Source organism: Barbus barbus (assembly GCF_936440315.1).
Source record: "Barbus barbus genome assembly, chromosome: 5".
NCBI classification, from domain to species: domain Eukaryota; kingdom Metazoa; phylum Chordata; class Actinopteri; order Cypriniformes; family Cyprinidae; genus Barbus; species Barbus barbus.
Window position 1 is genome coordinate 32,801,880 of NC_136733.1, and position 24,491 is coordinate 32,826,370.

At 37.6% G+C, this 24,491-nt stretch overlaps 3 protein-coding genes across 6 annotated transcripts; 2 read left to right on the forward strand and 1 right to left on the reverse strand.

The window, feature by feature from the left end:
* The first annotated feature begins 57 nt into the window (after positions 1-57).
* Positions 58-3,852, forward strand: LOC306870202 (U3 small nucleolar ribonucleoprotein IMP4-like). The gene is made up of 9 exons (XM_079417325.1): positions 58-122; positions 1,045-1,153; positions 1,260-1,343; positions 1,425-1,534; positions 1,714-1,846; positions 2,021-2,175; positions 2,865-2,959; positions 3,036-3,109; positions 3,214-3,852. The coding sequence occupies exons 1-9, from the start codon at positions 120-122 to the stop codon at positions 3,324-3,326; spliced, it is 876 nt and encodes a 291-aa protein (XP_079273451.1). The 5' UTR covers positions 58-119; the 3' UTR covers positions 3,327-3,852.
* On the forward strand, positions 3,811-18,153 carry LOC306870200 (serine/threonine-protein kinase A-Raf-like). Of its 4 annotated transcripts, none has more exons than XM_079417322.1 (16): positions 3,813-3,852; positions 5,537-5,749; positions 5,908-6,011; positions 6,107-6,209; positions 7,134-7,288; positions 9,626-9,724; positions 9,827-9,971; positions 10,473-10,497; positions 10,698-10,825; positions 10,935-11,137; positions 11,775-11,951; positions 13,132-13,178; positions 13,365-13,483; positions 13,619-13,750; positions 13,940-14,074; positions 14,164-18,153. In XM_079417322.1, exons 2-16 carry the CDS (start codon positions 5,642-5,644, stop codon positions 14,302-14,304), a joined length of 1,821 nt encoding a protein of 606 aa, XP_079273448.1. In that variant the 5' UTR covers positions 3,813-3,852; positions 5,537-5,641; the 3' UTR covers positions 14,305-18,153. The 4 variants fall into 4 exon arrangements, with proteins under 4 accessions (XP_079273449.1, XP_079273448.1, XP_079273447.1 ...); XM_079417321.1 differs by having other exon boundaries at positions 10,686-10,825; positions 14,164-17,212; XM_079417323.1 differs by lacking the exon at positions 9,626-9,724 and having other exon boundaries at positions 3,811-3,852; positions 10,686-10,825; positions 14,164-17,212.
* On the reverse strand, positions 17,443-22,714 carry LOC306870203 (leukocyte surface antigen CD53-like). Its single transcript, XM_079417326.1, has 9 exons — positions 22,689-22,714; positions 21,280-21,425; positions 20,695-20,763; positions 19,678-19,866; positions 19,309-19,383; positions 19,123-19,230; positions 18,909-19,019; positions 18,676-18,759; positions 17,443-18,459 (listed from the first exon to the last, which is right to left on the reverse strand). The coding sequence occupies exons 3-9, from the start codon at positions 20,749-20,751 to the stop codon at positions 18,391-18,393; spliced, it is 693 nt and encodes a 230-aa protein (XP_079273452.1). The 5' UTR covers positions 20,752-20,763; positions 21,280-21,425; positions 22,689-22,714; the 3' UTR covers positions 17,443-18,390.
* Between the last annotated feature and the right edge of the window lie 1,777 nt (positions 22,715-24,491).

Here is a 24,491-nt window from a genome sequence, read left to right on the forward strand (position 1 = left end):
TGGTTCACACTCCAATACAGTAGGTGGCGATAATGCACCTCAATGTTGGTGCTACCCGCCATAAAATCGAAGAAGAAGAAGAAGAAGAAGAAGAAGAACTTCACGTGTAGTTGTTCAAAATGGTAAGTGCAACACAATGCATTTAAATTATCCTGATAAACTCAAAATAGTTTGACGTATTTTAGTTTTGCTTGTAATTCTTTTAACGTGGCTGAACGTGAATTCTCTCGCGCTACATAGAGCAGTAGTTTATCATTGCTTTCCTGTTTGTGTAACGTTAGTAGTACACCATTAAGTGTGATGGATAGATGAACACACATTAACAGTGTTATTTGTTATAAAAAATGTCAACTAACTTTTTTTAAACTAATTGCCTAAATATTCTTTGTCTTAGCCACATTATGACTTTCAGGTTCTATGGGAATAAAGTACCACTTGTCATGTCTTGGTAGCTACGTTGCTAACTATTATTTATCTTTTGCAGTTTAGGGCATAAATGTAGGTTTAGTAAGATTTTATTATTATTTTTTTAATGGAAATAATTTTTTATTGAACAAGGATGCAATTGATCACAAGTGACTGTATATTCATTTGTAATGCTACAAAAGATTTCTAATATGTTTTTACAACTTTGTTAATCAAAGAATCCTGTAAAATGTCACGCTTTTCACAAGTGTATTAATCAGCTGCTTTCAAGATTTATAATAATAATAATAATAATGTTTCTTGAAAACCTAATCATCATATTAGTGTGATTTCTGAAGGATTAATTGACACTGAAGACTGGAGTAATGACTGCTGAAAATTCGGCTTTGCAATCACAGGACTAAATTACATTTAAAAACAATAGAAAACAGTGTTAATTTGTAATAATATTTCACAATATGACTGCTTTTTTTACTGTAGTCTGTAAATCTATTTTCTGGACAGCTAGGTGAGCATACAAGACTCCTTTTAAAAACATAAAAAAATCTTGCTGACAGTAAGAACAGTAGTGTATTCCCTACAATTCATATTGTTTCTGAACTGTATTTTGTGCTGTAGCTGCGGCGAGAGGTGAGACTGAGAAAGGAATACCTGTACAGAAAAGCACAAGAGGACAGACTGTACACTATTGAAGAGAAAAAACAGAAGCTCAAATCAGCTTTAGATGGTGAGACTCCAGCCATATCTTAATCACCTTATCAAACTCTCCTAACCTATCTGATATATATTGCGCTTGACCGCTTCTCATTTCACGCTGTTCATATAATTTGCAGAAAATCGTCTTTTACCCACCGAAGTTCGGAAGGAGGCTTTAGACATACAGAAACTGTTGGAGTTTGATGATGAGGGTGGAGAAGGTGACAATTTTATCTGTCACTTATGTTGGAATCCTGTTTTATCTGCTACCATATGTAAACATATTTTGTGATATTATATAGGTGTTAGTTCTCATATGGATGATGAGTACAAATGGGCAGGAGTGGAAGACCCCAAAGTTATGGTCACAACATCCAGAGACCCCAGCTCTAGACTCAAGATGTTTGCCAAAGTATGTTAAATCTTGTTCATATTCGAAAGTAAGGATAAAGTGTGTGAATGCATGTAGTTTTACGTCTAATCTGATGTTTTGTATGTTCATGTTACCATAATGACGCAAGGGAAACCATCGTCTATCAGTGGTTGTGGTTTATTTAGGTGACATTCTTTTTTTTCTTTTCTTTTTTGCAGGAAATGAAGCTGATGTTTCCAGGGGCCCAGCGTATGAACAGAGGAAACCATGAAGTTAAAACATTAGTACATTCGTGCAAAGCTAATAATGTCAGTGATCTTGTCATAGTTCACGAGACCAGAGGCCAACCAGGTATGGACTGTTATAGTTTTCATCTGTTTCCTGTTTTAGTGCACAGTGTATCAACACTTGGTAAACATTTGGTATATTATGATTTATTATTATTTTTTAAATCTCTTTAATTGCATATCCAGTTTACTTTAGGTACATTAGATCTTTTATTTCATTACATTATGTCTTCTGCAGATAGTTTGGTGGTGTGTCACCTTCCTTTTGGACCGACAGCCTACTTCACATTGTATAATGTGGTAATGAGACATGATGTTCCAGACATTGGCACCATGTCCGAGGCCTTCCCTCACCTCATCTTCCACAACTTCACGTCACGTCTTGGCCGAAGGGTGAGTTATACAGGAAATAACTTCTGGTGTCCTTGGAAACAATAATAAATTTAGTTTCTCATCCACATGACCATTCAAAAGGGTCAGTAATATGTTTTAAACAAATGTAATGATTTTATTCTTTTATGCAAAAATGCATAAAATTGTTGGAAGTAAAGTAAAGACCAGTAAAGACATTTATAATATTACAAAATAATTATATTTCAAATAAATGCAGCTGTACTTTTAAATGTTCAATTTATTAAAGAATCCTTAAAAATGTTGCTGAGATTCCACAAAAATATTGAGTAGCACAATTGCTTAATATTGAAAAGAAATGTTTGAATGATTGAATGATTTCTGAAGAATCATGTGACACTGAAGACTGAAAATTTAGCGTTTCCATCAGAGAAATAAATTACATTTTATATTAAGAGTTATTTTAAGTTGTAATATTTCACAGTATTGCTATTTAATAAATGCAGACTTGGTTAGTGTAAGTGACTTCTTTGAAGGGTAGTGTAAAGTGTTTAATATTCAATTTCCTATTTTAATAAAATAAACAATTATTGTCTTACCATATGTGATAGAAAGAGTTTTTCTTTTTTAAAGCTCCATGTGACTTTATAAAGGCTCCTGAAAAGCTTCTTGGTTTAGTAATGGAATTTATGTGTTAAGCTGAAAGCAAAATATTTTTTTTTCCTCTCTAGGTCTCTAACATCCTAAAGTATCTGTTTCCTGTACCCAAAGAGGATAGCAGACGTGTTATTACATTTGCAAATACAGATGATTTCATCTCTTACAGGTGAGAGATCTGTTAGAACTCAAAAGGTTTTGAGTCTAATTAAGAAGATTGGTTTTAATGACTTTGTATATTGCAGACACCATACCTACAAGAAAACCGATCACAAGAACGTTGAGTTGACAGAGGTTGGACCCAGATTTGAGATGAAATGTAAGCAGCTCTGTTTTTTGGGTTTAGATTAATTGATAGCAATGCAGAAAAGGCACTTATGTTCTCTGCGCATTATTCATTTGTGTTTAATCTTCTTTTTTCAGTGTACATGATCAAGCTCGGCACACTGGAGAACGAGGCTACAGCAGATGTTGAGTGGCGACTCCATTCTTACACACGCACTGCCAAAAAGAGGAAATTCTTAAGTGTGGAATAGCCCAATGTACTCATGAGAAACCGGCAAAATGGACATTTTCAATGTAATTCCACCGACATAGCTGCCTTTTTTACATTTAGTTGTGACATTTAAAAAGATGGATGAATTCTTTCAATATTATAATGTTGTCACTAATTAAATGTTTTATACAGAGTCACCTGAACATTCGTATGTTTTGTATTATGCTTTTATTGCTTGTCATTATTCCTTATGAATGGGCTTGTATTGAATATTTAAACGGAGTTTTGCTTTAAACTGTTAACAAACATAACCATTTTGAACAGTATATATAGAATGTATGTAGCAGCTGTGTAGGTTTCTTTAATGCTTGGAAATACTTCACATTCGATACCCGCAGCACACGCCCCTTTCTCATTCCCTTGCTACTAAGTACCACAATAGATGACCAATCAGTGGCTCGATTCACAGCTCTCATCCAATCAGAGCGCGAGCTTTCGCTGTTCCGCTTTCCCTGAAATTCTTTGCTGAGACTTGAGACTGAGACAATTCAAGATGGCTGTCTCAGGTGAGTATTTACTCTGAAGCGAAAAATGCTAAGAGAGTCTCGCGAACGGGCTGCGTAGTTTACAGAAATATTACTCGCAGGTGTAAATCGCGTTAGTTCATACCGCCGCGGCTGCAAAATTCGAATTAAGACAAATTTTTCAACTTTTAGACAGCATTAGCAACACTAGCTAGCTAGCAGCTAGTCGTCTATTCCCTTTCCGCTTTATGAAAACAGCATTCCCTCCTTCAGCACGAAAAAGGCACCTGACAGGACTTAAGGACCTATATTTAGCTAATATGCTTTTAATCTTCAGTCATAATATTAAGTCTTGGTAAATTGAACAAGCTAGGAGTGCATGGCCTGTGATGATAGTAAAAGAGCAGATCAAATGATCAGGCACATCACACTTAGCTAAACCCAGCCAGCTCATCTTCATTGCAGGCTGCTGCACATTTCTGTGGTTACACTTTCAGGAGGGAGGTGTTCGTGTAAAACATCTTTATCATTCTCTATCCTGCGTTTATACTGCAGATGTGACATGAAATGATGGGGTGTTGCTTTGCCTTTCTAAGCGCTTTTGAACAAGGATTGATCACAGAGGACTGGTTTAGAAATGGGATTTTTTTAAGATATAATTTATATATATAAAACAATGTCGTGGAAATTTAAATAGTGTGCGTCTGTGTGTATATTCTTTGCTGTTTTAGAAGTGTGTGTGTGTGACAATCACATGCGATTTATCTTGCAGCCCTAATTTTTGTTAATCACAAAGTTTATTTTAATTTTTTTTTAATGGCGTTTATCGCGTTTTGGAACCAAACCCTTCATTCATTCATATACACACACACACACATATATACTGTTATACGTGTATGTTTATGGCAAGTTTCTAAAAGTGTGTGTGTGTGTGTGTGTTTATAATAATGTGTGTGTGTGATTATATTGGGGGATGTAAGTGTAAGATCTGTATTTGGTTATTTATTACATGCTCTTTTGCCGCTGTAGTATATTTGTACAACACCAATGAAGGTTTGCATGATGGTGCAACTGCAGTGGTTTCCAGTATGCACAATACTTGTGGTTTAAGGTTGCGAAGATTGTATACTGCATTAAATATCATAAAATGTTCAATCTGAAGTACTTGTGCCTACGTGTCTGTATTAAATGGCTTCATTTTAGAGTTTGATAGCCTTAAGACTTAAATTATAGTCTATAATTATAGACTAAAATGTTGAAAGGAGTTTGAATGAGATTGGATATGTTTATTTGGGGCATTTCCTTCTACATCTGTTTCATATTTGTTTTATCACACTAAACGACCAGTGTAGGAACTAGGATTTATTTACGCACTTACAAGCTCCACTGACATATGATTCTGAGTTATCAGTTTGCTTTTTCTCAATACAGTGTAATTTCAAATGACCACGCCTGCAGTGTTTTAGTGCTGAAATTTGAATTGGAAATTCAACTGGCAACCAATTTAGAATGTGTTATTACCAGGTTGTTCTCTTTAATTAGGCTAAATACTTTCAGCTTTGAATAAACATTTGAATGAATTCTGAAATTGAATAAATGCAATTAATGTTGAATACATGTTTTTTGAAAATGTCAAATATTCAGCAACAATCGCATATAGGTGTGAGGGAGATTTTTATTTATATATATATATATATATATATAGACGCACTGTTTTCCATCACAGGCTCCAGATGAGGGCTTCTTCCTGCTTTGCCCTGGTGTTTAACTCTTTCTTGTGGCCGACTGAGTGTCAGTGCTGCCAGTCCCTCACTGCCCCTTTGGAGACACCATGTCCAACACCTCCTCCTGTTCCTCCTCGGGGGAAACCAGCCCGGATGACACACCCCGAGGTGGGGGCACCATTCGGGTCTACCTCCCCAACAAGCAGCGGACGGTGGTGAGGGTTCATATACTGGAGTCTGACTTGTTTAAAATGCCTTTTATTGTTATTAACAAAGATTTGGAATAGCTAATATAACCTGAGTATGTATATATTGGTAATTAGACATGTGTTTGTGATCACACCTTGATAGCACTGTGTGACCATGTGTTCAGGTAAATGTTCGGCCTGGGCAAACTGTCTATGATAGCCTAGATAAAGCCCTGAAAGTCAGAGGCCTAAGCCAGGATTGCTGTGCTGTCTTTCGCCTTCTTGAAGGGTAGGTGTGCCTAAGAATTTGGCTGTTAAAATGAAAAAATCTGTCCTTAGTAAGGCTATACTCAGTTGTTTTGACTTTGTTCTTCTTTTGGCCAGCCGGAAGAGACTTACAGAATGGGACACTGACATCACACCCCTCGTAGGGGAAGAGCTTCTGGTAGAAGTGCTGGATGATGTTCCTCTTACCATGCACAACTTCGTAAGTGTACTTGCACAACAGAGTCAGAGTCAGCAAAGCTAGGTTCTCATTTTTAGGCCCTCAGTTTTTTTGAGGGGAGGTTTTTGTTACTGTTGATGTACTGGAAAATATTTGCAGCAAATAATCTGTAAAGTGTATGTGGGATGATTATGGCAAGCAAGTACAGATTATTTTAACACAGATCATGCTCTGCACCTTACAATAAATTTAAATTTGTAACATTAGAAAATTCACTAGTTATGATGAACCTAAAAATGAACAACATTCCACAGCAATTATTAATCTTGGTTCATATTAATACATTGTATGCTTATTTTTTATATTTATTTTGCACCACAGCTCTAACGTTCTAATAGATTTAATTTTTAGCTAATTTTAGGTTAATTTCAAGTTTGAGGTTAACATCAATTTATGCTATTGCATGAATTATGCTCTATTATTGCATTTAAAAAAAATAAAAGGCTGAATTTATTTGATTAAAAAAACAGTACCATTCTGAAATATTATGTTTTTAAAATGACTATTTTCTAATTTTAAAATGTAATTTACTCCAGTGATGGCAAATCTGAATTTTCAGTAGTCATTTTAGTCTTCAGTGTCCTATGAGCCTTCAGAAATCATTCTAATATGCTGAGGAAGATTTCTCAATGTTGAAAACATTTCTGCTGTTTGATATTTTTGTGGACACCGTGATACATATTTTTTTTCAGGATTCTTTGATGAATAGAAACTGTGAAAGAGTAGCATATATTTCTTTACTGTCACTTTCGATCAGTTTAATTAAACCCCTCTGAGTAAAAGTATTATTTAAAAAACCATACTGACCTCAGACTTTTGAATGGAGATGAACATTAACATATCATCATGAACTTACGAGTCACCAAATCAGCATCACACTTAAATGGCATAATCTTGTTTTCACAGGTACGTAAAACATTCTTTAAATTAGCTTACTGTGACTTCTGCCACAAGTTCTTGTTCAACGGCTTCAGGTGTCAGACGTGTGGGTATAAATTTCACCAGCACTGCAGCAGTAAAGTCCCTACAGTATGTGTGGATATGGACACCGTGACAAAACGGTATGTTCCGAATGAAATTGTCTGTTTATGTGTGCTTGTCGTCATTTTTGTACCTCAACTGGCAGTGGTGGATAAAGTACCTGAAAAGCCATACTCGAGTAAAAGTACAGATATCTTAGCAGAAAATGACTTTAGTAGAAGTTGAAGTCACTGTTTAGAATATTACTAAAAGTCTTAAAGTATGTGATATTTATTCTCGTATGAAAAGCATATTTTTTTTATATTAAACACTTACAAAATGGAAAAGGAGCATATGTTCATACACCGCTTGAGTAGCCAGATTGTGTTCAGTTTCAAATCTTTCTTCAATTTTCTATCTTTGGCTAAGAATAAGAAGTACTTCATCTGGTACTTGGTGTCTTTCATTCCAACATAAGCATTTTTGGAATCTGCATCTGAAATGGCATTTACAGTTTAATGTATCTCAGAGGGGACATGGATGCATTTAACCTGCAGTTACAGATGCATAAATAGTGCTTAATTTTAAACCTAAAACTTTGAATACTGGTAATTTGAAATGATTTAAAGGTGGGGTAAGTGATTTCTGGCAGCCAATGTTGATATTTGAAATCACCAAAAAAAACGTGCCCCTACGCCCCTTTTTTGATAGCTCCACCCCACACATACGTTATGTTACGCAACCAAGTCAACGATTAGTTCTGTGAAATAAAGCAAAACCAATGTTACTCACCTATCGAGAAGAAACAAAGCAATCTCCGTGTCCGATCGCAGGCCTTCCAGCTCCTTCAGTTCTCTCCAGCGCTGGAAAGCTGATCTGATATTTACACGGGTCCTACTTATTGTAACACCATGTCTACACCGGACGCGAGCGGTGCGACACGACAAAATACTATAGAACTCATTAAAACCATTAATAATGCTGTCTACACTGGATCCCGACAGTAAACTGCTGCCGCATTCTATATATTTCTACGTATTGACACATTTCAAATGATTTTCAACGGTCGCTTTGTCGCGTCCAGTGTAGACAGACTTTAGCTGGTGCGACACGACAACTGTCGCATCCGGTGTAGGCCTTCTTTTGTTCCGCAGACATTTTCCTCTTTTGTTTTTTTATCCGCCATCTCTTATCTTTCGCTCAGCTCGGCTAATGTTCATCCTGTTCACTGAGCGCTCTCTCCTCCACATCACGAGTAGACACGCCCCTTACTGCTGATTAGCTACAAGTTTGTTTTGGTACTTGGCCCCGACTTGTTTTCTAAAGCGTTTTTGAAAAAATACATACCCCACCTTTAAAACATGAAAAAAAAAATAGTTGAAATGTGAAATTTAAACCGCCAGTAGGTGGCAGCAAGTGACTGTTAATGAACGAGTCATTGAGATTCAACCGATTCATTCAAACGGCTGATTCAATCAGGAACAAAGCATTTGACTGTTAAAGGGATAGTTCACCCAAAAAGAATTGTCATTAATTACTCACCTCATGTTGGGTGAGTTTTTCATTTTTGGGTGAACTAACCCTTTGAGTGAATCACTCAATCATTTATTCAACCGATTTGTTCAAACGCTGATTCATTCAATAAGTAAACACGGTCCGTTGCTCAGAGATGCAAAACAGTGCTAGGATCTTGGTTTGGAACTATTTTCGTTAGCAAAATTGAGCAAAAACAGTTTTAAGTCAGTTGATGCTAACTTTATTAAACTTGTATAAAATGATTATTACATTTATCACGCTGATATCTGAAGAAAAAAATGTCACACTTTGTGTGCTATAGATTAAGTTAACTATATTAAATTATATAAATAGAAAAAGCATACAGAAGCTTTTTTGTACAATTTAGAATGCCTTGAATTTTAATAGCTGTACAATAAATCACGTGTACAATCAGCTGTACAATAAATCTTTGATAGATTGTGTGTGATTTTGGTGATATACTTGATGTCAGATCGCACATCATTACAACAACACTTACCATATTATAGCAGACGATAGACTGTATATCGCACAGCACACCCCAGCCTCGACTTGAGTGAGAAATAAATCATCCGCCGTTGTATGCACACTTGTTTGCACGTGAGCAAAGGTGTTTTTAGGAGTCTAACTTGCAAGCGCCAGACCACTGATTCATCAAACATGCTTGCTTGCAGTCTTCCGACTTTATTTTGTAGTAAGTAACGAATATGCTTTCTGGTAATGTATCGGAGTAAAAGTATACATTTTAATTAGGAAATGGAGTGGAGTAAAAGTGAAAGTTGGCAGAAATATAAGAACTCAAGTAAAGTACAGATACTCCCAACAAATACTTAAGTACTGTAACGAAGTATTATTACTTCGTTGCATTACACCACTGTCAACTGGTGCTCTGTTGCTCTCAGGTGTGCTCCTAATACAGAAGACTGCCCTTCGATATTGATATATCCGGCCACCAATTCCATTTCACAGAGCGACATTCCCTTAACTTCAGATTCTCCTGGGTACTCTTTAACTTCACCTATAAATACATTAACTTGTTGATCCTCTAGAGGAAATGCACTAGCCGACATGTGTTTTTTTTTTTTTTTTTTTACCCCTTTTAGAGAGGAACTGCTGTCTACAACATCAAGTTTCCGTTTGATTATGCGAGGAGAGGACGGTCAGTCTCTCCAGAGGCATCGCTCCACATCAACCCCCAACGTCCACATGGTCAGCACGCTAGAGCCTGGCGCTGCTGGCCTCATGGAGGTTAGAGACCGGACTAGAGGCTCATCAAGTCCACATATGTTTTCTCATTTTTTGTTGCCAAGAACAGTTCATCCATGAATGAAAGTCACCCTCTTTGCACCAAAATTGTATTTTTTCTGTCGAACCCAAAAGGTGATGACGTTAGACAAAGTTTTCACACTGCTATTTTCCATACAATGAAAGTGGCTGTCAGTATCTGAAACCAGAAAACCAGCATTTAAAAAGTTTGCATAGAAAAGAGCAGTGTCAACATTCTGCTACACTTCTGTTTTTGTGTTCCATAGAAGAAAGGAAGTCATGCAGATTTGAATTTAAAACAGGGTGAGGAAATGCATTTTTGGGTGAACTGTTCCTTTGTCTGGAGTATTAGCTTGGCTAGACATGAAATGTAAAGATATGTTACTTCACAGAATATGACAGTGGAGGTTCTGCATGCCTCCTTGATCATCTGTCCTCCATCGCATGTATTTATTCATTTTTCCCCCCCCCATTCTCATTCAGGAGTCATTCAAAATCAGCACGATGGGTGAGTTGTTTGTTTTTGTTTTTTTTCATTTTTTCCACTTTGACTACCCGTCTCTCAAAAGAGCACACGTTCATTTTTTTTACGCACCCACATTACACTACATACATTTTTGTTTCTTATCCATTTCTTATCCAATGGCACAAATAACTACACATCTCCATGTGTGTGAACTGGCCTTCATATTCTAGTGTTGTCCACAGGGCAAGAGTCCTCTCCCAAGCCTTCCACTAGCCCACCCCACCTAGGGTCACCAGGAAGAAGACCCCCCAAATCCCCTTCTGAGCCCAAGGAACGAAAGCAATCCTCATCTGATGATAAAAAGAAAGTGGTGAGTGTATGTCTTATTTGATAGGAAGCCCAGATGAAGTAGCTACAATAATGTTTTTTTTTTCAAAACCAATTTTTGTTTGTGTTTTTTGTTTTGTTTTTGTTTTTAGCATCGGGGAGGTTACAGAGACTCCAGTTACTACTGGGAGGTGCACTCACGGGAGGTGTCCATGTTAAAGAGGATTGGAGCAGGTTCTTTTGGGACCGTCTATAAAGGCAAGTGGCATGGAGACGTGGCTATCAAGATTCTTAAAGTGACAGAGCCCACACCGGAGCAGCTCCAGGCCTTTAAAAATGAGATGCAGGTTTTACGGTGAGTCGTCATCTGTACGATCCTAGATTTAAAGGTGTACTGTGTAATATTTAGGATGATCTATAGACAGAAATGCAATATAATATACATAACTACATTTTCAGAGGAGTATAAAGACCTTACATAATGAACCGTTATGTTTTTATTACCTTAGAATGAGCAATTTATATAAACATACACCGTGGGTCCCCTTACATGGAAGTTGCCACCATGTTTCAACAGTAGCCCTAAACGAACAAACTGCTCTACAGAGCGCGTTTCGTCACTGACACAATGATGAACAAGTAACAGTAATATTCGCAATGACATCGGTTTATTGAATAATTAAGTGTATAATTCCTTAATTTACCTTTGTAAAGGAACCTTGTTGCTCTCTGCGGCCTCAGACGACGGCATCTTAGCCCTAAAGGGAGGGGTGAGCGGGGGACTGAGCCGTTGGATGCAATTTGCGACCTCAACCGCTAGATGCTGCTAAAATGTGTACACTGAACCTTTAAAGACTGCCGATGATAACAATGTAACAGTAGTTCTCATTAATGTCGGTTTACTGCATTAGTAATGTCATCTGCTGCTACCAGCTATTCTCCAGTTCAAATCATCTGTTCAGTATGACTAATTTGAGACCTTTGCTCCTCAGAAAAACACGCCATGTCAACATTCTGCTGTTCATGGGCTTCATGACGAAGCCTAATTTTGCCATTATCACGCAGTGGTGTGAAGGCAGCAGCCTCTACCACCACTTGCATGTTACTGAGACCAAGTTTGACACCATGCGCCGTATCGATGTTGCTCGCCAGACTGCACAGGGCATGGAGTAAGTTTTTTTTTTTTTTTTTTTTTTTTTTTTATTCCTATGCTACATGCTGTGCCAATTATATGATGTTAATACAACAAAACTCTATAAAATGTTAATGTACACTACTGTTAAAAAGTTTGGCATAAGAAAATAAAAATTTTAATCCGCAAGGATGCATTAAATTGATCAAAAGTGACAGTGAAGACATTTGTAACAGAGGATTTCTTTTTGAAATAGATACTGTTCTTTTGAACCTTCTATTAATTAAAGAATCCTGAAAAACAATCATGGTTTCCACAAAAATTTTAAGCAGCACCACTGTTTACAACAGGGGTTCGCAACTCTGGCCCTCGAGGTCCATGTTCCTGCAGAGTTTAGCTCCGGCCTTGATCAAATTCACCTGCCTGCAACTTTCTAGAGATCCTGAAGACTTTGATCAGCTTGTTCAGGTGTGTTTATTAGGGCTAGACCTAAACTCTGCCGAAAAGTGGACCTCGAGGACCAGAGCTGAAAACCTCTGTTTTAAAACATTGATAATAATCAGAAATGTTTCCTGAGCACCAAATGAGCATATTAGAAGCATTCTGAAGGATCATGTTACACTGAAGACTGGAATAATGGTTGCTGAAAATTCAGCTTTGCTATCACAAAAATAAATCAGATTTTACAACATAATCAAATTGAAAACTGTTGTTTTAAAATTTTTATACTGTAATAAAAGCAGCCTCGCTGAACATAAGAGACTTCTTTTGAAAGCATCATACCAACCCCAAACTTTTCAATAGTAGTGTTTTTCAAAAGGCATAATTTCCTTACATTTCCACACACTCAGGCCAACCAGTAATCTATAATTATTATATCAGCTAGTGTGGTTAAATATGATCCGTACATGCACCCTGAATAAGTAATAGTGGAGCGCTGTTTGTAATTTGGATTTGTGATAACAAAGAACACCTGTAACTTCATAAAAAACATCTTAAGGAGCTGCTTACACTAGAAGACAGTGCACTTAATGGCACTCTTTGTTCAGCTCAGTCTCAAGGACACACTCGTATGGGAAATTAGCTCATCATCTTGAATACTCCAATGTTATATGATTGTACTACCTATTAATAATGCTTGGATTTATAGCGTGTAGATGAAGTGTAGAAAATCTCAATTTTGTACATAATTTGCTACATATATCTTTCCTTAACAGTTATCTTCATGCCAAGAATATCATTCATCGGGACTTGAAATCTAATAGTATCCTTTCTATAATGTATTGGCAGTGCTCTTGTCTGTATTGTGAGATATCTGTTGCAGGATAGATCAGATTTAACTCATTTGCTGCCAGTAGATGGCATCATAGTCTGATTTACCTAAATTACTGGCATGAGATGGAAGTCTAAAGGTTGAGTTCTGCATGATACTCCTGAGCTCATGTGTCAGATATCTTCCTGCATGAAGGCTGGACGGTAAAGATCGGTGACTTTGGGCTGGCCACAGTAAAGTCTCGCTGGAGTGGCTCTCAGCAGGTCGAACAGCCTAGTGGCTCCATCCTGTGGATGGTGAGTAATCACCCAGCTCCATACCGCATTCATCAATAAATCTAATACTTAGATTACCACTTATGTGAAGTAGTTTAATCCGAAGTTTATTATTGAGAAGTATATTTGTACAGCTTGTTTAACTCTGTTTTTCAGGCCCCTGAGGTGATCAGAATGCAAGACACTAACCCATACACCTTCCAGTCAGATGTATACGGATATGGAGTGGTGCTCTATGAACTGATGTCTGGGACTTTGCCTTATTTTAATATCAACAACCGCGATCAGGTCAGCCATACGCCACCACTTTGATAGATTTCCTTTTCTGTTCAAGCTCTAAATAGTTTTGATGGAACTTTGTTCAGCCCAAAATAACAATTCTGTCATCATTTACTCACTCTCATGTTGACTGTATGACTTTCTTCCTTGAAGCACAGAAGAAGTTAACTATGATTTTTGGTTGTTCTCTTCCTGTAGATTATTTTCATGGTGGGTCGTGGCTACTTGTCTCCAGACCTCAGTAAATTATCCAGTAACTGCCCTAAATCAATGAAGAGACTCATCATCGACTGTCTAAAATTTAAACGCGACGAACGGCCTCTCTTCCCACAGGTAAGAATAACCAGAGCCCCTCTCTGTTTTCCAGCACTGTTATGTCAGATTAAGTAATAGTCTCATGTTTCATCCCTGCTGTTCTTCAGATCTTGGTGGGCATTGAGCAGGTCCAAGATTTGTTGCCAAAAATTGAGCGGAGTGCCTCTGAGCCCTCTTTACACCGTGCTGTACACGCCGAGGACCTGAACCCGCTTTTTCTTCATACCACACGCCTCATGCCTCTGTGAGACTGCCGGAGACGATATCCGTTCCTCTCCCAGATGCCGTGCAGCATCATTCCCAGCATGGAGTTCCTCTCATGATTCCACACATTCCTGAGAGCACTCTAATTACTTAATCGGTCACACATATAGTCAAACACATTACATTTATCTACTCATTCATGCTCCCTTCCTCCTCTTTTCCATTTCAGCTGCTCCTCCGTAAAGCTGCCTGTAGAGAATGTCAGATTCTTTCTGCACCAGCTTCTTTCTAAAACAGAAGCAGGAAATAAACCGTGCTCTCTTACTACACTTAATGGATTTCGAAATCCAAGCATCTTATCAGCAATGTATCGGCACAATCTCAATGACCTCCTTTTTTGAGGTGTATGGTTGCTTACACGTTACCTTTTTTACTTTAAGATGAAAGTAGCGTTTTACTTTAGAACAGGCAAACTAGCATGGAGATTTTCTTTTTTCTCTCTCTGTTTTCCTTGCTTGAACTTCATTGGCCAACAATAGCACAATGTTGATGACTATTAATCTACATCATTTACAGAGACTCTGCTCACAGATTGGTTCGCTGTCAGTTCATGGTCATAAACGTGATCATATGCCCATTGCAGTTTTGGCATCTTTTTAATTCCGTTAGTTTTCAAATGGGAAATATTGGTCTCAGATTTGGTCGGATATACATGTGATTTGTGCCCTTAATAATTGTGCTGTGCATTTTGTGATATTTAAAAAAAAACAAAAAAAAAAAAACCTACCTTTGTGCTTTCTCTCTACGTCGGTGAGCTTTAAATTGTGTAGCTTAATGAAATTCCAAGAAAATGGCACAAAGCAGTGGTCACAAAAAAGTGATGGGGAAGGACAAATATACACTTTTTTTTCGTTGTTGCTTTGAAATGAGTACATTTGCTTTCTGGATTGAAACACGAATGATTGTTTTCAAACAGTAAAATTTTCACGAACTAAACTAAAATGGCACATGATGACCATAAGCAAGACTGGTAGCACAGACACTTCATCCCAGTCTGACTTGTAAATTAATGCATTATGTTTGCATGTGGCAGTGTTAACTGGTCGTCTTTGCTGCCCATGCTTTTGAACTCACACTTGGAGATACTGAAGTGCAGAGGTTAATAGAGCTCCCTCCTAACGAGCTGATGACCGGTGTGTTAAATAATGGAGACCTCCAAAATGTAAAAAGCAGGGGATCAGCAGGAAAAGAATTAAGAACCACTGCTGAAGTGATTTTATTAACAGCTCTACATTCAGATAGTGTTGAGTGATAGTTTGGAGGGTGTTGATTGGTTTTGCTTCTTGAAAGTTAAGTGTCATTTTTGAGTGTCTGAGAACAAAGTCCATAAATGGTCTTTATTTCGCGGTCACACAGCAGCTTTAACGTGGCGTTCCGGTTGAAGCCCTCAAGCAGTTTTCAAAGAAAATACTCTTCTTAAGGCTGCTAAGTTTAGACCAGCTGCTGACCCCTAGTTAATCGACTAGTTTGTAGCATTTCCTTCAGATCAAATTTGTGGCAGCATGGGGTGAGGGAGTGCTTCTGGATGCTGTATTCTTCTTTCAGTTAGTTCAGTTTATACCATACACTCAAAAGTATGTCTTAATAGCAATATTAAATTTCCTTTTCCTCCCATTCAGCTGGTTTCAATAGGACTGACTGAAACCTACAATAATGGGGCCTTATGTGATCCACATTTTCCATCTGTCCTTTTAATGGAGTCTTAATATATGTAACTTATTGATTCATAACTGACACTTGTACTAAAGGCAGAGCTTTGGTTCTTATCTAGCAATATTCGAATGGGGCTGGGTCCCCTGTTGAGCTGTACTCATTCCAAATACGATGCCTATGGAAGAGTCACTAGGCGATTCTGTGTCTCTTGTTCATGAAAGATCATGTTTCACATCCCCTCAGTGACTAATGGAAATTAATATGTTGTAGTTTCAGACAAACCTGGCTATCTCTATATATTTCTGCTTGATTACGCACTTCCTCTGTGATTAACAGAGCTGAAGTGCTTCTGGACTTTTGTAGAATGATGATGTGGTACTCCAAGTGTAGGATTTTTCTTAAGAAACCAGTGGTAATAATATTGCTCAGTACAAAAGGAGGTAATTGCGTTATCAAGCATTTGTAGATGGCACACTATGTTCTTCTCTATTCGTAATGGTTGAGAAAGCAAGACTATCGGTTTATTTTTGTACAGATTTGGATGCACAGCTAGTCCTATTGAGATGTATGATACAATTAAAGCTATAAATGAATTATGTGGCTTTAAAAAACAGCCGAGAAACCTCTATAGAATTAGACTCTGGTTTAGGAACTGTTTTCCCCACCAAATTCCAGCCTTATTTGTTGTATGAGAAACCATAACTGGTCCAAGATTGTTAGAACAGTAACTACTTCTGCCAACTTTGGATATTTGCAGCATTGCCTTAATGGCTTTAATGTCCCTCTGGATACATGTGGGACACATACTCTCCCCCCCCCCCCATTTTATCTTTGCAGGCACCTCATTTGTTCACATTTTTTATAGTTTCCATTAAGCCCAAAATAAGATAATCAGTATATGAGATTCAGTTTCTGCTTTTGCACAAGGACACAAATGCAAAAGAGTGAAACTTTAGATTGGTATACAAGCCACCGTTTTTCAGAGCAGAAAATATAATGAAATATAGAGGTCTAAGGGGTGTTTGCGAAAAATGGTGTATTCTGCCGTGTACAGTTACTTTTTTTTTTTTTAAAGAAAAGATTACTTTAAATTGTATTTGTTTCTATTTTTTGTGTGATGGTTAAAAAAGAACAAAATTATTTTAAAACGTAAAGGAAATCTTAGTATTTTTTAGGTTTTTGGGGTCTTAAATATTGTGGAGACAGGATTTTGTTCTAAAATAAAACTGTTGAATTCTGATGTTTGGTTTCATTAAGCTTTTTTTCAATGCTGTTGACAACAACGTTTCATCTTTGGTGAACTTTAAATGCAGTTTCATAACCGAAAGCATAATTTCAAGCCACCCATCATGTGCATAACCCTAGAGGAAGTGTTGATTTGCTATTGGTGGCACTTCCTCTGTCAACCACATATTGCTGGTATTTGCCTTAATGTTTCAAAAAGGAGAGAAAACATTTTCATTCTGTTTCAGTTAAGTTTACAGAGAAAAGAAAAGGAAAACACAACATGCATGGTGTAAATGGTTTTAAATAAGCATGTGTGGTTTCCACCGTGCGCATATTCTAGGAAATCACATGGTTTAGTCACTGCTACAGCCATTCAGAAAAGGAAGTGGTCAGAAATAAATGCTTTGCATTGTTCTTCTATAGTCCAGTCAATTATAGTCTATATAAGTCAATTACAGGAACATATTAGGTCAAAAAAATGACTTGAAAGAGAATCAGTTTTTATATACAGGGTAATATGCCATTTTTGTGTAAAGATGATTCATCATGGAAAATCTATCTTACGCTCTCTTTATAAGTGAAGTGACATACTGCCAAGTATGGCGACCCATACTCGGAATTCGTGCTCTGCATTTAACCCATCCAACGTGCACACACACACACACACCGTGAACACACACCCGGAGCAGTCATTTATGATTCAATTTATAGCCATTTATGCTGCAGCGCCCGGGGAGCAGTTGGGGGTTCGGTGCCTTGCTCAAGGGCACCTCAGTCGTGGTAACCCGCAACCTTTGGATTACAAGTCCGACTCTAACCATTAGGCCACGACTTCCCCACGACTTTATAACATGACATTCAGATGAAAGTGGGTGAATTCAGTGTCCAAAGCCCCCTAGAAAGTTTCCTTTTAAGCTGTGATGGCCAAAGGCAAAATAAAACTGTTGGAGGTTTTTTATTTTTTTGAATCACTTCTGATAATTTATACATGCAAAATAATAACAATAATGCAGTTACAATAATAATGGATCTGTACCACTGTTTCTTAGAGGACACATAACATATACATATTATAGAACCAAGCATCCGTGTAAGAACTGTGAGCAATCTCGTCTTTTACTGGCTGTCTTAGGGTATTTGTGGGACAATAGTTATTAAAAACACAAACTGTATGGAAACATGGTGTTTGATCATTTGTATGCTAACCCGCTTCGACTTATGTGGCAGAACAGGGTCATTGAGAAACACATACCCAAGACCTACAAGAGGAGAGATTATGTTTAGTCAAGTTTATAAAAATACCTTTATCATATTACACTAGTTAATGCTGATCTGCATTAAGTGTAAAGCAATAGCTGCTAAACAAAACTGATGTCCTATAAATGATAATCATTTAATTTTTAATGTTATGTGGGGTTTCATACAAGTGAAAGGTGACTATGACTAGACATAAAGCCTCATATGGAAACTCATACCTCAATAACGCAGATGACAATGACGGCAATCCCTGTGTTCAAGAGGTTTTTTTCAAATGTCGTCGTCAGCTTTGTGAAACAACCCTAAATGCAACAATCAAGACGATACATGTGATAAAAGATTGAATCAGCTGCACAGATGTGTATATTTGATGTGCGTCTCCATATATCTGTGTTTCATTAATATTGTTTTGCTATAGTTCATATAGAGATGGATATAAGTTCAGTATTACCTGCTGCCAATAATGCGTTTCATTTGAATGCTGAGGTTTCATTGTGTTGATGCACGACTTTGGTACAGGTTTTCCCCATTCTGTATGGTTATTGATTCCACAGCAAAAAAACTGTTGATTTATAAGAAAAACTGTGATTGATTTTTATTTAAGAATAAATGTGTGCCCGTAAAAAAACAAAACAAAAAACAGCATAATATTCTGATGCCCTTACAGTCATTTGCACTTTGTCCCAGTCATCTTCATCAATTGTTCCATTGGTTCTGCTCTTTTTGGATTTGTCTAAACCTTTCTTAAGATCGTCATCAATGAATTTATTAACCTGTGAGTAAAAAAAGCACATTCTGATGAACTTTTCCTCACATGTACTCTGTTTCCATATACAAATCCTGTTTCTTACCTGTGTCTCGTACATCAGTAAAAGGCAGGCAGTAGCCAGCTCAGCCAACATTAGAATGAACAACAGCACGAAGAACTAAACCAACCAAACAAAGAGTTTTTTTAAAAACAGCCCAGAAAGTTAAACTTAGGCTGATGATACACAGGGCAGCTTTTTGTCAGCAATGTTTTCTGGGTACTTTCCCACTGAGAATGGGTAACAAATTTCTATCTGGATACTTTAGATCGGTCATGGGCCCTGTGTCTCACCTGGTTGCCCGTTGATGGCAACATTAACAAAAGTTGCCCAGTGTATCATCAGGCTTAGTGGACAACAGAGAATATGCAGGTGTAAGTGATGGATGCTAACAATGTTCTGCTTGAGACTCACAGATATAAGCAGGCAACGATTTTCCTTCAAGGCTCCAAGAAAGCCCAAGAAGGAAACACAGGTGATAATGATCCCAATGATGAAAAGTGAGTTTGCGATGTTCATAGCCTGAAGACTGGGGAGTAGAGAAGAGAACCTGGAGAATGTCATCAAATAGATGCCCAATCCAAAGACGGTAGCCCCACAGACCTGTAACGGTCAATTCAACCAAACAAGAGAGCGTGAAGACGTGTTTCTTATATTTTCAGTATGCCTCATAAGAACAGACATAAAGGTCTTTGTGCTTTATTCTTTTCCAGTCTAATAGAGTGTAATAGTGTAATAGCTACAGGACTCCCCTGCGCCTTTTTAAACCCTGCTGTAAGGCCAGGTAAAACAAAGTGTCAAAATTGTGATTTTAAAAGAGGGTTAGCACAGCACATCCTAGGTTATGAGACTCTACTCCGAAGCAGTTAGCAAGTGTCAAACTGAAGTGTCAAACGTAGTATAGCCTACCAAGTTGGCAGACAACCAATCATAAACTGACCTCATTAAATATTTAGACACTGCTCATGCTGTGTTCGTGTTTGAGGGGATAATTAACAACTTATAAAACCGCTCTTTGACCGCAAAATTGTCCATTTGTCTATTCAGGGAAACCTGGGTGGTACAGACTGCAAGAAGCCCAACAGGTCGCGTGCTGTGAATTCGTTCAGTAATTTGTGTTATAATTTGCGTTTATCTAGGTTATTATTATTTTGCTTATATATGAGATTTTGCCTTTTTTTTTTTTTTTTTGAGGTAAGAGGTTTCAAGAATGTCAACCCCGCCCCTACCAGTAAGTGAAAATATGTAAATAGGAACGATAAAATGGGATTTACCAAAGAGAAACCTTGAAAAATTTAGTAAAGTCTGAACATTTTAAACATTTAAAATATAGGCTAAACCCGGAGTTTAGAATATGGCCTGAGATTAACAATTCTAAGTGTGAAAAGCCATTGTATATTAAAATAAGGCAATCTGAAAATGGATACATACAAAAAAGATGAAGTTCACCACACACATGGTGTACTTCAGGCACTTCAGGCACGACATCTTCCAAAGATTCTGCAAAGTTATCAAACACATGGAGCTGAGGTTATCTCACATTAAGACTTTGAGTTCTTTCCCAAATTGCTTGCATCCACAACATAAATATCACTGATTCAGTAAAGTGAGAAAAACGTTTTCCTGTTCTTCCCCCAAATTTGATGGGCTGTCAAGCATTTCCTGTGTAACTTCCTTCACCAGAACAAACTAAAGTTTACTTATTTCCAACACTACTTGGTGAAAACAGACACAGATTAAGATGCACAGGGACAAATTATGCCTCTTTCAAAACTTTTTTTGTACTTTTATCAGGTAAACAAGGATTCAAAAAATTAATTAGACTACCCAATATATGGGCATATATATACATAAAATGACGTACCATAAACTGGACATTTCATGAAAACATGTTTATGTTATAAAAGGCATTATTACAAAGACCCTATTTTTAATATGCAACAATATGAGTACACTAACAAAAGTATCACTCAAATTAGAATGAACATAAAAGTCAAGAAAATTTCATATTCTTACTTTTAATTTACTCTGTAAAGATGCTCCAAAGAATAATCCTCAATTAAGACAGCTGAACTCGCCCTTTGTGACCGTGTTGCTCTTAAAATCCGTCACTGGCAATGGGAGTGTCTCAGGTCTTACTTCCTGTGTGAATGACACAGTGGCTGTGGCCAAATTCAAGGAGGCGTTTCTCAATGTCAAGGAAGGATCCTCGGAAGCCAGAATTTCGAGGATGCTACGTCATCGACATCCGTCGAAGGACTGTTCCAATGTCGAGGATCCTCGGAATTTCAACGAAGGACTGAGTCCTTCGTTCGAAAAATATCCCATACACAGGAAAGGATGCATAAGTGTAGCCTTCGCGCTCTTCGCGCGCTAAAATCACCCACAATCCTATGCGCGCAGCTTTGCTATCTTGCTCAAAAATTCAAAATGTTGGACGTTAGCGGAATCGGAGCGCCAACGGGGCAATATGCGTTCAAATGTAACTTAAGTATATTTACAAATTACTTAAAAAACATTTTTGTATTAAAAAGTATTACTACCGTATTGATATTATAAATTCTAGAAATTACGTTATTGATAGCTAACTGAACCGGACTAACTTAGTTAAGCTGTCCAGAGTAAAAGCGGACCGTTTCACTGACGTAATGACGCAATAACGTGCACTTGCTAGCCTGTTCCATTTACGTGTTCTCCGAATGCTTAGAGGAGCCTCGCCTAGCCTCTGAAGGAAGTGACTTGGAAGGACCAGTCCTGCCAAGGACGTATCCTTGACATTGAGAAACACCTAGGGTCTGCATCCTTCGGAGTACTCATTTGAAGGATGTTACGTCACAGCGCCGCGACGAAGGCTGTCCAAATTCGTAGGATCCTTCAAATGCGGCCCACAAATACGTCCTGGATCCTTTCCCGTCCTACCTATCCCATAATTCTTTTCGGCAGAGCGTAATGACGGACGAAGCGAGCGGTAGCGGAGTGGGAGAGGAGTTTCTCTGACAAAACAAGCTAAAGTTTATGCTTCGGCTCAATGAATTTGTAGGAGAAATTAGTAGAATACTTAAAAACAAATAAAAATAGGCTATAATGGCTTACCTGGATGTGACTGTCTTGTAGTCTGATATAAAAAACACTCCGACAACGAGCAAAGAAAGTATTTAATTTATTTAATTGCTTTATTTCTTCCAAAAGAATTAAAATGAGGAGAATAACTCTTTGTTTGTCCATTTTCCCGCTTCTTGCTTGGCGCTGTCACGGTTGCTAGGCGACAGGATATGCGCAACGGGTAAGGGAGGGAACTGAAAGAAGGGTAGGCTGTCCAAATTCACAAACACCGACTTCCGGGTTTTGCGGACGTCGGAGGATCCCTCCTCCTTCAACCGGGTAGGAAGGATCCTAAGGAGGATGCAGACCCTGAATTTGGACACAGCCAGTGTCTAACTGACAGTGCAGGGGTGTTTAAGAAGACCAGTGACAGAAAGAAAGAAAGAGGCGCTATGAAAAAAGTGTGATTCACCGTCATTATACCACATCATTCATATGCATTTGCCTAAAATGCATCTGTTAAAGAGAAGCATGGGAAACAACTCAACCTGTTCTGGCTTTGTGCACACATAGATGTTGAAATGCTTCATGCAGAAACCACACAGGATCACTTTACACTTTACCTTCACTAATAAAAAGGCACAAATAAAATGTGCACCAGAAATAAATGTAACAGTTTACTAGCAATTTCTAAACATTAATAGATATCTATTGCACAAATAGTAAAGGTGCCATTGTAAATTCAATATAATGGGCCAGCACATGCTTTTTGAGTCTCTGTGTTACATTCAAATCGGAAGCCCCCATGCTGTGTTACATTGTTTCCTTACAAATGTTTCACCAGTCACCCACATTTCTTGGTAAACAGTCTTCTCATTAAAAACACTGACATGAAGGCAAAAACAAGTGATTCTTAAGGGGTAAATCACTGAATGATTACACATTTAGTCAAACTGCTGGTTCGTCTGGCCAGAGGAGAATTGACCCCCGACTGAGCCTGGCTTCTCCTAAGGTTTTTTCTCCATTCTGTCACCGATGGAGTTTTGGTTCCTTGCTGCTGTCGCCTCTGGCTTGCTTAGTGGGGGACACTTAATTTCCAGCGATATCGTCGACTTGATTGCACAGATACTATTAGAACTGAACTGAGCTGGACGATGACATTCACTGAATTCAATGATGAACTGTCTTTAACTGAAAATTGAGTGTTTAATCTTGTCATTTTACATTATTGACACACTATTTCCCTATTTTGATATTGGAAAGTTGCTTAATAAATAAAAAGCGCTTTATAAATAAAGGTGACTTGACTTGACTTTGTCTCATGATCAGTCTTAGGGAGTAACTAGTTACATGTAACAGAATAACGTGATTTAATTACAAAATAAATGTAACTAATTACTGAGAAAAAAAATGTGCAATTAAATTAAAGTTTCTTATGAAAATGTTAACAATTACAAAGGGGGTAAAATAAATTATTTTTACACAGTAAAAATAGGTGCTAAGGTCTGATTTTGTGGTGGTCGTTCTTTAAAATTAAATTATTATAATCTTAATTCAAGTGATGAAGGATTTTAAAACCCTGACTGTAATTACAACCCCAATTCCAGAAAAGTTGGGACGTTTTGTGAAATGCCATAAAATCAAGAATATGTTATTTGATCATTTTCTTTAACCTATATTTAATTGGCTAAAGTACAAAGAAAAAAATTCCAGTGTTTTCACTGGCCAAATTAATTTTATTTTGTAAATTTAACAAATTTTGATTTTGATGGCTACAACACACTCAAAATAGTTGTGACAAAGGCATGTTTACCACTGTCACATCAACTTTCATTTTAATTACTATGTTTAATTGGAATTGAGGATACTAATTGATAAAGTTTTACAAGCACAATTGATGTCCAATCTGGCTTGATATAAGACTTCAGATGCTCGGCAGTCCGTGATCGCCGTTGCCTTGACTGGTCATACATTTTCAGTAGGAGACAGATGTGGATTGTTGGCAGGCCAGTAGCATATGCACTATGTGTCTACCACGCTGTAGTAGCACAGGCGGAATGAGACCTGCATTGTCTTGATCCAATAACCATGGACTTCACATGAAATACCTCCTCTTGATGGCAATATATGTTTCCGTACAATCACAATATATGCCTCCATGTCAATGGTACCTTCACACATACTGT

Bases quoted from the DNA above. Each gene is read 5' to 3' on its own strand.
- LOC306870202 (XM_079417325.1), top strand. The intron at 1,154-1,259 runs GTGAGACTCCAG...TATAATTTGCAG, and splicing joins GCTCAAATCAGCTTTAGATG to AAAATCGTCTTTTACCCACC. The intron at 2,960-3,035 runs GTGAGAGATCTG...TGTATATTGCAG, and splicing joins GATGATTTCATCTCTTACAG to ACACCATACCTACAAGAAAA.
- LOC306870200 (XM_079417321.1), top strand. From the start codon at position 5,642: ATGTCCAACACCTCCTCCTGTTCCTCCTCGGGGGAAACCAGCCCGGAT. The intron at 6,210-7,133 runs GTAAGTGTACTT...TTGTTTTCACAG, and splicing joins CTCTTACCATGCACAACTTC to GTACGTAAAACATTCTTTAA. The intron at 9,725-9,826 runs GTACTCTTTAAC...TACCCCTTTTAG, and splicing joins TTAACTTCAGATTCTCCTGG to AGAGGAACTGCTGTCTACAA.
- LOC306870203 (XM_079417326.1), bottom strand. From the start codon at position 20,751: ATGTCGTGCCTGAAGTGCCTGAAGTACACCATGTGTGTGGTGAACTTC. The intron at 19,231-19,308 runs GTAAGAAACAGG...TTTTACTCACAG, and splicing joins TACTGATGTACGAGACACAG to GTTAATAAATTCATTGATGA. The intron at 18,760-18,908 runs GTAATACTGAAC...TGTTGCATTTAG, and splicing joins AAACGCATTATTGGCAGCAG to GGTTGTTTCACAAAGCTGAC.